The following is a 13906-nucleotide window of genomic DNA, read 5'->3' as shown; positions in this document are numbered from 1 at the left end:
TTGTACATGGAAGTACAGTCGACCGAAAGTACCTATTTAAAGCATTTCAGTCCTATTTAAGCATGCAAACACCCTATTCAAATGACCATTCATATATATATATATATATATATATATATATATATGCATGAGTGAGTGTCTTGGGGTCATTTCTAGGTCCTTTTTAGTTTGAGAGCACCAAAAAAATCCGGTGTCGATCGACCAAAGGGTGTTCGCTAAGGTCCATCTATGGTCTTGAGCTTATCCATCCTATCATGTAGGTAAGACATTAATTATTATAGACCATGTTCCCTAAATTACTATTACAGACCCAAATAATATAAATTACAACAAGAAAAAGTTCTTCAGGGTCTTTGGTCTTTAAGTTTTCACGTGCCATCAAATGATCTTGTTATTATGAACCTGCACACAAACTTGACAGACATAAAATACTAGAGTATTTGTCATAATCAAAATAGGGTATAACCCATAGGGTCAACACCAACTTACTTAAATTTTGGAATGGTGCCAAAGTTGGCCTAGCCAATGATTTACTCCAGTAGACTTGAAAAGAATCTTCCTAAGAGTAATGTGGCAGCTTCCGATTGTCGAACCGGTGAAGAACGAAGTCTAAAATCTTAAGAGAAGGTGGGGAGGATGATTTTAGAGAGAGGGAGAGAGAGAGAAATGTTGAATGAAAAATTCACTGAAAACCCAAGTTAAGCATATTTATACACTGCTGCCTCATCAACGAGCCACGTCACCTCGTCGACGAGTCTAAAAAGAGATTCCTCGACAAACACTTAACCCTTGTTGACGAATTGTAGGCCTTGAAAACAACCCTTTCGGTAAATTCTCATCGACAAGGCATGTGTCCATATTAACAATCCCAAGAAGCCTGTTTGTCGACGAATGCTCTGCGCTCATCGACGAGACCATGCTGAATACTCTTTTTGAAATTCCATTTTTCTCCTTCCTTTAATTATTTAAATACTATAATTCTTCAGGTTTTTACAACTTATATTTCAATACTTATATCATTCAAGCATTCAGAAATGTTCAATATATATCATGTTTTCATAATAACTCCCCCTCAATATATGTTCATATTTCAATCACAAATTCTCATTTTGCCAATATTTCTCCCCCTTTTGATATCAACAAAAAGGGTAACTGAACAAAATTAACATGCGTTGCAACATAGGACCTAAATTCAGAATTCAGTTCATAAGTATAGTCCATAAGTCAGCATGCAATTTCTCAAGTCAAACATTCATTAAAATATGCATACCAGATATGCATCACGCGTTATGCGAAAGATATTCAATAGAAACAAATTCTAGCATGAAAATAGTCATACCTAAGATAATCAAAGAGAAGATAAGAAAATAGTGTGAGGAGCTGTAAGAAGTTCAAATATTACAACTCAAATTGTTTGAAAAGATTAGAATCAAGACAAAGCTAATCGTCATTGCAATCATCTGATTCAGTGCCTTCCTCCTCCTCATCATTATCTTCATCTCCAAAACTTGTTTCCATTAGAGCTTTGCCTCGTGATGAAGAAGAACCTTCCATATAGCTCTATAGGTGTCCAATCCTCTAATCAAGACCAGTAAGACTTGATTGAAGTGAACTGAAACCAGTACGCACTTCACCATGGAAATTAGCCAGCCGCTGCTGATAAGATAAAAACCATTAGGGGACATCATTTGCTGGTGGTGCGTCTTGCTAGGGTTTAGGTGCTTGTTGAGGTTCTCTACGTCCCCTTCTGCCCTTTGGCAACCAACCATGTCTTTGATATTTGATGTAACCCATCTTCTTAATAGTAGTAGATGAGAAAATATCACAGTGGGTTTGTTTGATAAAGAGTGTAGATGGTGTGGTCACGCCAAGATGGTTAAAGATTTGGTTTATAATGCCTCCATATGGCAGAATAACCCATCTAGCATCTTCTCTTTTAATATTAGGCTAGGTAAGTCAAGCTTCTTCCCCTTTAACAGATACCACATCAAAAACAGTCAAGGTAGGAAATATGGGCATGTGACCCTACCCTAGGCAATATATTATACGTGATGAGTTTTTGTAAGACTTGGGCCTACAAGTTCAGCTGATGATACAACGGATGATGACCAAAGTATACAGGAGCTTCTGTCATAATCAATGGTAAAAACTCCTCAGGGGTAAAATCTTGTGCCATTATCTAAGAAGAACCTATTTTTGGATATTAAAACTCCTCATGATGGATTCTAAGTCTGATGGCTTAAGTTTAAGGGGTTACTGCAAAAGGATTTTCCATAACTTGGGTAGGATACATAGTTTCTCCCTTCACTATATTGGCATAGAAAAGTTTGACAAGATTTGGATACATGCCTTTAGCTTGATAGGTTATGAACCTTTCCCAACCCAAAGCAGTAAACAGAGGTACTATATACAGGAAATCATCTCTAAAAAATTCAATATCTAAAACCTTACTGAAAATAAGTTTGATAGATCGAAGATGTTCTCGATATACTTGTTTGGCGTGGGGTGACATTAACCATCGCTCAATGTCATTTGAATCATCCCTTCCGTAGGTTGGACCTCGGTTCGCCATGTGCTTGGTTCTAGGCATGATTTTGAGAAAATAACTGGTTGAATCTTTAAAAAATGAGATGAAAAATAAAAGATAGAAGGATCTTTTGAAGTTTAATCGATGATATTTTCACGAAATAGGACTTAGGAATGAAAGAGAGAGACTTTGGGAGAGTGGAGATATACGGTCAGTTGACTGAGATGTGAAAAGTTAGGGTTTTTACAAATAGTAAATACTTATACCGCCCCGGGTTAGTCGACTATGCTCGAAGAGTTAGTCACCTGACCTATGTATTTCACAAGTCAGTATAGGTTCAGTCGACTGATGATGTATGGTCAGTTGCCTGACCTTCAGTATTTTTTACTTACATATTCTTTTTGGCTCAACCACGCCTTCACATAAATGTCTCCTTCTAAAATCACCTCTTTACTATGTAATTAGCCTAATTCTTGTCATATTGAGATGAACCTATCCTCTGAAAGAGGTTTTGTGAAAATGTCAACCCATTGTTCATCTGTATTTACGAATTCAAGAATGATATTTTCCTTTTGTACATGATCTCTAAGGAAACGATGTTGAATTTCAATGTGCTTAGTCGTAGAGTGAGAAATGAGATTTTTGGAAATATTTATGGCACTTGTGTTATCACATTTGATCGGTAAAACAGAATATTCCAAATTGAAATCCTTAAGTTGTTGTTTCATTTATAGAGTTTTCTATAACAACTACCTGCTGCTACGTATTCAGCCTCAGTAGTAGATAATGGCACAGAGTGCTATTTGTTAGAGAACCAAAATAAGAGAGATCATCCTAAGAAGTGGCAAGTACCACTCGTACTTTTACGATCTATATTACATCTGGCATAATCCGAATCTAAATAGCTAATCATTTCAAAGGCTGTATCTTTAGGATACCAAAGACCTATGTCAATAGTATCTATCAAATGCCTCAAGATCCTCTTGACAGCTATTTGGTGAGATTTTTTTGGAGTAGCTTGAAAGTGAGCGCATATGCAGACGCTGAACATGATGTTAGGTCTACTAGTAGTCAAATAGAGTAGGCTACCAATCATGCCACGTTAGTATTTTACATCTACCGATTTTCCTTGCTCATCTCTATCAAGGCTAATAGAAGTGCTCATTGGAGTTCCCAATTGGTTTCCACCTTCTATATCAAATTTATTAAGCAAGTCTCTTATATATTTCAATTAATTTATGAAGGTGTCATTCTTAGCTTGCTTGATATGAAGACCAAGGAAATATGTCAACTCACCTATCATGCTCATTTCAAACTCATTTTGCATCCATTTGGCGAAGTCCTTATATAACTCCTCATTTGCAGCACAAAAGATAATGTCATCAACATATATTTGTATGATAAGTATATCATTATCTTTAGACTTTATAAATAGAGTGCTATCCATTTTTTCCTATAGAAAAATAATTTTCTAACAAGAAGCCACTTAATCGTTCATATTAAACTCTAGGAGCTTGTTTCAATCCATATAAGACTTGCATTAGTCTAAATACATGATCAGGAAAATGAAAGTCCTTAAACCTGGGAGGTTGTGCAACATACACCTTTTTGTTTATGAATCCATTCAGGAATGCACTCTTCACATCCATTTGGCAAAGTTTGAAGTTCTTGTAGGATGCATAGGCTAGCAGCATTCTGATTGCTTGCATTCTAGCTACTGGAGCAAAAGTCTCGTCATAATCTATTCTTTCTTCCTGATTGTAATCTTGAACTACCAGTCTATCCTTGTTATGGACTACAATGCCGTTTTCATCCTTCTTGTTCATAAACCCCCTTTAGTACCAATTACAGAGTGATAAGTAAGTCTAGGAACTAATTTCCAAACCTTATTTCTCTAAAAAACTGATTTAGCTCCTTTTGCATGACTATTATCCATGATTCATCATTAATTGTCTCATTTATGTTCTTGGGTTCCTCTTGAGATAGGAATACACAATAATTGCATAGATTCTTTAATGATGATCTAGTGGACACTCCTTGTGAAGGTTTACCTATGATTTGGTCCTTGGGGTGATTCCTTACCAACTTCCACTCCTTAAGAAATTCAGGCTGACTTTGAGAGTTATCATTTAAAGGTGAGCTGATTTCATTATTCTAATATTTTATTTCCTGAATTGTTAAATCTTCTAAACTTTTTCTTACTTCTTCTTCATCAACATCAATATGTTTAGAAGAGAAAGGATTAGCCTCATCAAATGCTACATGAACAGATTCTACAACTGAAAGAGTTCTTTTGTTGTAGACTTTAAAGGCTTTGCTGTTCACAACATATCCTAAGAAGATTCCTTCATTTGATTTGGCATCAAACTTTTCCTAGGTCCTCTTTGTCACTTAAGAAAAAGTACTTACATCCAAAGACATGGAAGTAAGATATGGTCGGTCTTCTCCCTTTCCAGAGTTTATATGGGGTCTTTTCTAGGCTGGTCCTAAGTGAGACTTTGTTCATCACATAACATGCGGCGTTCACTGCTTCAGCCCAAAAATATCTAGGCAGATTATGCTCGTTCAACATGATCCTAGCCATCTCCTGAAGTGACTTATTTTTCCTTTAAACAACTTCATTTTGTTGAGGTGTACGAGATGCTGAGAAGTTGTGAGATATTCCATGTTCAGTACAATAGTTCTCAACATCTTTATTTTTGACCTCACTACCTCGGTCACTCCTAATGTTTTGAATGCCATACCCTTTTTCATTTTGAAGCTTCTTGCATAAGTTAATCAACATCTTACATGCTTCATCCTTGTAAGATAAGAAAAGTACCCAGGTAAACCTGGAGTAGTCATCAACTATCACGAACGTGTATTACTTTCCTCCTAGGCTTTGAGTTCTGGTGGGGCCAAATATGTCTAGATGAATAAGTTCTAGTGGCCTACTAGTAGAGATATGCTTCTTCGTCTTGAAACTTGTCTTGGTTTGCTTCCCAAGTTGACAAGCATCATATACCTTGTCCTTTACAAACTTAGTGCTAGGTGAACCCTCAACTAAGTTCCTTTTTGCTAATTTGGACAAGAAGTCCATACTAGCATATCGTAATCTCCTATGCCACAACCAACTAGCTTCATTTACGGCTATAAAGCATTGAACTTCTTGAGATATCAGGTTTTCAAAGTTAATGCAATATACGTTATCAACCTGATTAGCAATAAACAAGGTTTTGTGCTTTTCACTATTTTCAACTATGCATTTGTATTATATGAATGTTACTTCAAATCCTTTGCCACTTAATTGACTAATGCTAAGCAGATTGTGTTTTAACCCTTCTACAAATAAAACATCATCAATCTCCAAATAAGGTTCCTTATTGACTTTACCGATGCTGATAATTTTGCCTTTTGCATTATCTCTAAAGGTGACATATCCGCCACCATCCTTTAGTGTTAATGAGGTGAACTTGAAGTTGTCTCCGGTCATATGCCTTAAGCAACCATTGACCAAGTACCATTTGTCTTTTGTTGGTGTGGACCTAAAGCATACCTCGTTGTCTCTCACCATGAAGCACATGTTAGCAATCTCATGATCACCTAATTCACTTTCTGTGTCACTTGAGCTTGAGTTATCCCAAGTTGCTTTCATAGCTTCTTTTTGTTCTTCTTAGCGTCTTTCTTGAGTTATGGACAATTAGGTTTTTTATGTCCTACTTTCTTACAATTATAATAGGTAGGAGGTTCATTTTTGTTTCTCTCTTACTTGTTTCACCCTTATATGTTTTCGACCGTCTGAATTTTCGAGCAAATCTTTTATTCTTATTAAAGAATTTGCCTAACCGTCTAGTGAATGGGGCTAGATCATCATCATCTGCCTTGAAAAGTGAGGATGAACTCTCAAGAGGGGGGGGGGGGGTGAATTGGGTTTCTTAAAATTTATTTGCTTACTTTATATTTAAAGATTCCTTAATTGAATTTTAATCTCAGCAATATATACTTACGGAAATTTACCAATAATCACAATACTATTGATGATTAATTAAGTTTAACCAATATTAAATCTAAAATTTAAATACAGAATTAACATATGCTTTACTATTTAATTGCACATGTTGATTAAAAAGATGAATATTGATATTATATCAGAGACAGAGTGTAATTGTTAGTGTTTAATTAGATTTTTATCTTATTAAAAAAGTTGTATGCATATTACCAATGTTCTTATAATTAAATTATTATATTATAGAGAGACATAGAGAGTCAAAAAATCGTGACTAGGTGATATATATATTTTTCTTATGTGAATTTTGAAGTATTTAATGTATTTGCAAGATGTTCAATATAATTTTTTTATTTAGTTTTGAACTGCATATATTTATTTAATTTTACATAAGCATATGAGATGTCTACCATGCTGCACTTATAATTTTTTTTTTATATATGTATAAAAAAAAGAAGCAAATTATAGATACATATATACTAATTTTATAAATATTAAGAAATATTGTCATATGTTTGATTTAAAATTTAATTTTAATTTTAAATTTTAAATTTTAAATTTAAAAATGTGTGTGTGTGTGTGTGTGTGTGTATAGATAGTGCGTATATATAGATAGAGACAGAATAAGCACCCATGGAGTTACGGATGTCTGGGCGAGTTAATTAACACTCCATTGTTGATGGCTTCAAAAGAGGTATGTCAAATTAATAAGCCCAATCCATAATAAGATATGGCATGCCGAGGATCATCTAGGCTATGCTTTTGATGTGGATAAATTACAGAGGCAGTAACAGGATCCAAACTGCCAGTTCTTTAATTCCAAGTGTGCGGTGGAGAGAGAGAGAGAGAGAGAGAGCTGATTGCCATCAAACATTGAATTTAACAGGACTTTCTGTTACTTCATATACTGCCATGTGTATACCTTGTACAAGGTACCAGAACCTTCACGAATGAAATGGAAAACTGGAAATCAAAATCCTCATTTCTCAAATGAGCCAAATGGAAGTGCTGGGAAATCTTCTATTTTGTTTTCTTTTCTTTTCCTTCTCCCTCTCCCTCCCCTACTTAAGCAGCTCCTGACATTTGCTCCAAATCAATTCCAACGCCAATCACAAAAACAAGAAGCAGAAAGACAGAAAAAGCGCCATTCCAACTCTCTCACCGACCCCACTTTGCACTGAAAATAGGTTGCAGATTGAATAAACCAAATGTCACCTGCTCTTTCTCTCTGCGTCTCTCACCTTCCCACCACCTGCAAATCTCCAGACCTTTCAAAAGATACCCACATCCCCAAAACCACTAACAGAGAAAACCCACTTCGCAGAACTCCATCAGACATCAAAATTACTAGGAGAAAACTACTGGGTTCCTCTGCTTTAGGCCTCACTGGAGTGTCTGTTGTTCAGCCTGTAAGGGCTGAACCAGAGAGCCCAGTTGAGTCCACTTCTAGTAGAATGTCATACTCGAGATTTCTAAAGTACTTGGACGAAGGTGCTGTGAGGAAGGTAGACCTGTTTGAGAATGGGACTGTTGCTGTTGCCGAGATCGTCAATCCTGTACTTGACAAAATCCAGAGAGTTAAAATACAGCTGCCCGGTCTGCCCCAAGAATTTTTGAGGAAAATGAAAGAGAAGAATGTAAATTTTGCTGCTCATCCCATGGAACTCAACATGGTAGCTGCAGTGCTCGACTTCTTGGGGAATTTTGCCTTTCCTCTGATATTGCTTGGCTCTTTACTGTTGAGAACATCGTCAACAAATACCCCAGGAGGCCCAAATTTGCCATTTGGATTGGGAAGGTAAGACCACAAAAATGAAATTCTCTTTAGCAGTATGAACAAGCAATTGCCAAAGAAATATGCGTATTTACATGGTTCAGAGTGGTATTCATTCATTTTAAAAAGAAAAATAGAAAGCTAGTATTCTTTGAATTTTACTGTAAACATAGACCGAGGCCAACTACTGTAGAACTATTGAGTATGAAAAAAATCTTGTTCAGATTCCACAAACTAAACAACCAACATCAGTGGTGCACCTAATCTTCAGATTGCTATACCATCTATTTACATACAGGAGCAAAGCCAAATTTCAAATGGAACCAAACACGGGTGTAACATTTGATGATGTAGCCGGAGTTGATGAAGCAAAGCAAGATTTTCAGGAGATTGTGGAATTCCTGAGGACCCCAGAAAAGTTTGCTGCGACTGGTGCTAGAATTCCCAAAGGAGTGCTCTTAGTAGGGCCTCCTGGGACGGGTAAGACATTGCTGGCGAAGGCAATTGCGGGAGAAGCAGGGGTGCCTTTCTTTTCCCTGTCCGGGTCAGAGTTCATTGAGATGTTCGTTGGCGTGGGGCCTTCAAGAGTAAGGGACCTATTCAACAAGGCGAAGGCGAATTCTCCGTGCTTGGTCTTTATTGACGACTGCTTACAGAGATGGATGGATTTATGGAGAATAGCGGGGTAATCGTCATGCTGCTACTAACAGACCTGAGATTCTTGATGCCTTGCTCAGGCCTGGAAGGTTTGATAGACAAGTAAGCAATTCTTTCCTTCTCCCACAAAGTCTTTTGGCTTTGAAATGTTCAATTAAGAAAGAAAAAGGGACAATACCATAGTCTGCATATTTATATAGACATGTATATCTTATTAGTACTGCCTAAAATGTTTTAAAGACAAGACCATGACAAGAAAGTTGGGAATGATTGGTTTGTTGATGAAGCAGGTGGCTGTTGGATTACCAGATGTGAGAGGGAGGGAAGAGATATTGAAGGTGCATAGCAGCAATAAGAAACTTGATAAGGATGTCTCCCTTAATATTGTTGCTATGCGAACTCCAGGATTCAGTGGTGCAGATTTGGCAAATCTCATGAATGAAGCAGCCATTCTAGCTGGTAGGAGAGGCAAAGAGAAGATCACCGTAAAGGAGATTGATGATTCGATTGATCGAATAGTGGCAGGACTGGAGGGAACAAAAATGACAGATGGAAAATGTAAAATTCTAGTGGCCTACCATGAAATTGGGCATGCTGTTTGCGCGTAAGTTCACCAAATATAGTTTCATATACACATTCACAAAATAAGGTTATCCTAAGCTGTATGATTTTGTCTGAATTGTAATTTGTTGAGCAATTCTTATATAGCATTAGCACCTGAGGCCTCAAAAAAAAAAAAGAAAAAGGACACATAAATCTAATCACAGTTTGAAAAAGATTTAATGATGAAAAGACAACATTATGTCTTAGATGGAAGAATCCTTAAACATAATATATAAATATGGTCTGCCAAAATAGGAGTTATAAGGTTATTTGAGTGAAGCAGCAAGGCTGATATTATGCAATATTCTCACATTATGAGCTTAACTTTCTCGTATGTTCTGCTTTTGCAGGGCATTGACTCCAGGTCATGACCCAATACAAAAAGTAACTTTGATACCCCGTGGCCAAGCCCGTGGTCTTACATGGTTCATACCGGGTGAAGATTCAGCTCTCATCTCCAAGCAACAGCTCTTCGCTAGAATAGTTGGAGGTCTTGGAGGTCGGGCAGCAGAAGAGGTGATTTTTGGGGAACCAGAAATTACAACCGGGGCAGCAGGCGACTTGCAGCAGATTACTCAAATAGCAAGACAAGTGAGTTTCAAGTAAACATTCTTTTCGTTTTAACGTGTTGGTCATACAAGAAATCAATAAGAAAGAAACTGAATCCAAAATTTTTTAAGAATGCTAATGGGCATCATTTGGTGTCAGATGGTAACAATGTTTGGCATGTCTGAAATTGGGCCATGGGCATTGACTGATCAAGCAGTGCAAAGTAGTGATGTAGTTCTAAGGATGCTAGCAAGAAACTCCATGTCAGAAAAGCTCGCAGAAGATATCGACGCATCGGTACGAGATATTATTGAAAGTGCATATGAAATTGCAAAGAGCCATGTAAGAAATAACAGGGAAGAAATTGATAAACTGGTGGAGGTGCTGTTGGAGAAGGAAACACTCACAGGAGATGAATTCAGAGCTATTCTGTCCGAGTATATTGATGTTCCTAAGGACAAAATAAACCAAAGCTCTGTCCGCCTGATGATCAAAGCCTAGTAGTAGCCCAAAAAATGTACAGTTGTGGAGAGTAGTTTTACAATAACATAAACACATACATGGGAAAATAAGATGAGTAGAATTTGAACTCACAATTGCAGGCTTTGGCTCTATAAGAACTAGGAAATTTTTTTCCTTCATGCTTTTTAGAAATTGGTATAACGACGCTGATATGATGTAGCAAAAACAACTTATTATAGTACAGGTTACATAGGTCACTTTCCATAAATGTTTATTGTTGGTGTGATTGTAGGCATGATTGTGTTAAGAAATTGAATGGGTAGTGACAATATTACATAGCTAAAGTAAGGAGTGAAAAAATAGGAATTGATACCAAGATTTACGTGAAAAATCTTAAAACAAATCGAAGGAAAAATCACAGGTAAGAGTAGAAGGAATCCACTATGAAAAATAGTACTACAACTTCTCTCCAATTATAAGAGGAGAATAATGATACCTCTCTCTTGAATTTGGAGTACACAAATTTCACTAGAAACAACAGACTACAATAAGGATACTTTTTTAGGAGAGTACTTGATTTCTCTCTATTTTAAGTTGGAGCTGGAGATGCTTGTGATGAATTGGAACTCCTAGTAGGCATCTATATTTATAGTAGAAAGTACTGTCCACCTTTGTTGAATTCTCTTTTCTATAGCACACCTTTGTAAACTTAGGCAGCCATTTTTGTAGACTTGTGCAATCATCAAATGAATAGTGTAGTCACTATATAAATAGTATAACCACCATATGAATAGAACAATCCCTATATTTGACTTTAAATGCTAGAAATGACTTTACAATTCAACATTCTCCCACTTAAAATCATTTTCAAATTTTCTTTTTTTTCATCATTTCTAATCTTGCTAGTGCCATGCCATTTACGTTTTTTTAAGGCCATAAGAGGATCTACACCATATGAACTTGTTAGTGTTGATTGGTTTTGTCATAACATCTGTTAGGTTGTCTTTGGTGGTGAATCTTTTGTATGTCCACACTTCCTTCTTCCACAACTTCTCAAACGAAGTGATACTATACTCCGATGTGTTTTGTCCTGAAATGAAAAGTTGGATTCCTTGCAATTTGCAAGACACTATGACTGTCACAATATAGAGAAATTTTCTCTTGATTGTGCCTGAGTTTTTCTAATAGTCTTTTAATCCATATTGCCTCCTTGCAAGCCTGCGTAGCTGCCATGTATTCAGCTTCAGTTGTAGGCAATGCCATAATAGTATGTAAGTTTGGTACCTAGCTTACTACTCCTCCTGCAAGAGTAAATACGTAACCTATAGTGGATTTTCTTTTGTCAAGATTACCTGCAAAATTTGAACCAACATGTCCCCTGACAATGAATTCTAATCCTCTGTAACATAATACAGCATTTGAGGTCCCTTTGATGTATCTTAGGACCCTCTTCACAGCATTTCAATGCTCTCTACCAGGATTCACCATGAACCGACTGACCGTACCAACTGCTTGAGTAATATTTGGTCTTGTACAAATCATAGTGTACATTAGGTTTCCCACTGTTGATGCATATGACACTTGAGACAATTCCATCCTCTCTGCTTTATTGTCAGGACACATACTTGAGGATAATTTATAATTGAGAGGAAGGGGGGTAAAAATTGGCTTGCAATCTTGCGTGTTAAAGCATCGCAAGACTTTCTTCAAATAATTCTTTTGAGAAAGTCAAATCTTCTTGTTTTTTCTGTCTCGGTTAATTTGCATCGCTAAAATCTTGTTTGCTAGTCCCAAATCCTTTGTTGTGATATGAATCGTATAATGAAGATGTACAACGGAATAAACAATAACAAGTGAATGTAAATAACACACACAATTAGAACAAGATCAACACAAAGATTTACGTGATTCGGCAAAACCTACATTCATGAAAGCAATGACACACAAACTTCACTAAGGAAATTAAAATGTACACAATACACTTCTCTAATGATCACTCACACTCTCAAAATATGCCCATATGACATATATAGAGTTTTCTCCCAAGTGCCTCTTGTCGACGAACATAAGGCTTTGTCGACAAGACCAAGAAGAACTTTCGTCGATGAATATAGAGCTCTCGTCAACAATGCCAAAATTTTGAAATTTCCTGCTCTTGGTAATTATTCATTGAAGAGCTTCAGAGCCTTCATCCACGAACCTCTGTTGTACCCTCGTCGACGAATACAGGGCTCTTGTTGACAAATCCTGTTGTGCTACCCTTCATATTTTTCCTTCTACCTTCTTTGCTTATCAAAACAGAAGTATGCGAGTCACAAATAACAATCTCCACCTTGACGATTATATGCCCCTTAGGAGAATCTCAAAAATATGAACTACTTCACTTTGAACTTTAAAATGCTTGGTTGGGTATGTCTCCCTTCTATCACTTGGAGACATGGAGTAAGTCCAAGTAATGCGTGAATTTTTTTAAAGTAACTGATTTGGTCAGAATATCTGTTGCATTATTACATATGTGAACTTTCTCCAACACAAGTTCACCTGAAGCAATCAATTCCCAAACTCTATGGAACCTCACATCAATGTGCTTGGTCTTAGCATAGTATATTTGATTCGTTGTCAAGTGAATGCCACTCTGACTATAACAATGCAGCACCACACCATCTTGTTGTAACCCCAGCTCTCTGACTAAACCAGTAAGCCATAATGCTTCCTTTGCAGCTTCGGCAAGTGCCATATATTCCGCCTCAGTCATGGACAATGCAACCAGAGACTGTACCATGGATCTCCAACATACCGGTCCTCCTACAAGGGTAAACACATATCCCATTGTAGACCTTCTATCATCCATATCTTCATCATAATCTGCATCAACAAACTCCATAACTGAAGGACAACCCTGTTGCTTGTTGAACATGATGCCATATCCCGATGTACCCCACAAGTATCTAAGTATCCATTTGACGGCTTACCAATGCTGCCTTCCTGGATTAGAGAGGAACTTGCACACCACACTTACTGCATGTGCCAAATCTGGCCTCGTACATACCATAACATACATTAAACTCCCCACAACACTAGCGTAAGAGACCTTTGACATGTCCCTGATTTCCTCATCCGAACTTGGGCAATCTGCAGTAGACAATTTGAAATGATTTGCTAGAGGTGTACATAGCGATCTTGCATCAACCATGTTAAATCTCTCCAACACCTTCTACACATAGCTGCCCTAAGATAGCCATAATCTCCCTACAGTCCTATCTTGGCAAATCTCCATCCCAAGTATTTTCTTGGTTGAACCAAGATCCTTTATATCAAATTCCTTATGCAACAGATCCTTTAACTAATT

The 13906-nt window shown here is 36.9% G+C and overlaps 1 protein-coding gene across 1 annotated transcript; it reads left to right on the top strand.

Moving 5' to 3' along the window:
- Positions 1 to 7720: 7720 nt before the first annotated feature.
- Positions 7721 to 10596, top strand: LOC131160076 (ATP-dependent zinc metalloprotease FTSH 6, chloroplastic-like). The gene is given in 7 exon segments (XM_058115398.1): positions 7721 to 8310; positions 8585 to 8928; positions 8931 to 8978; positions 8981 to 9045; positions 9234 to 9547; positions 9897 to 10137; positions 10255 to 10596. Coding segments are annotated over 7 exon segments (1944 nt in total).
- Positions 10597 to 13906: the final 3310 nt, after the last annotated feature.

This window comes from Malania oleifera, chromosome 1 (assembly GCF_029873635.1).
Source record: "Malania oleifera isolate guangnan ecotype guangnan chromosome 1, ASM2987363v1, whole genome shotgun sequence".
NCBI lineage: Eukaryota > Viridiplantae > Streptophyta > Magnoliopsida > Santalales > Ximeniaceae > Malania > Malania oleifera.
Note: the sequence above shows the minus strand (reverse complement) of the source record. Positions and strands in the feature narration are given on the sequence as shown.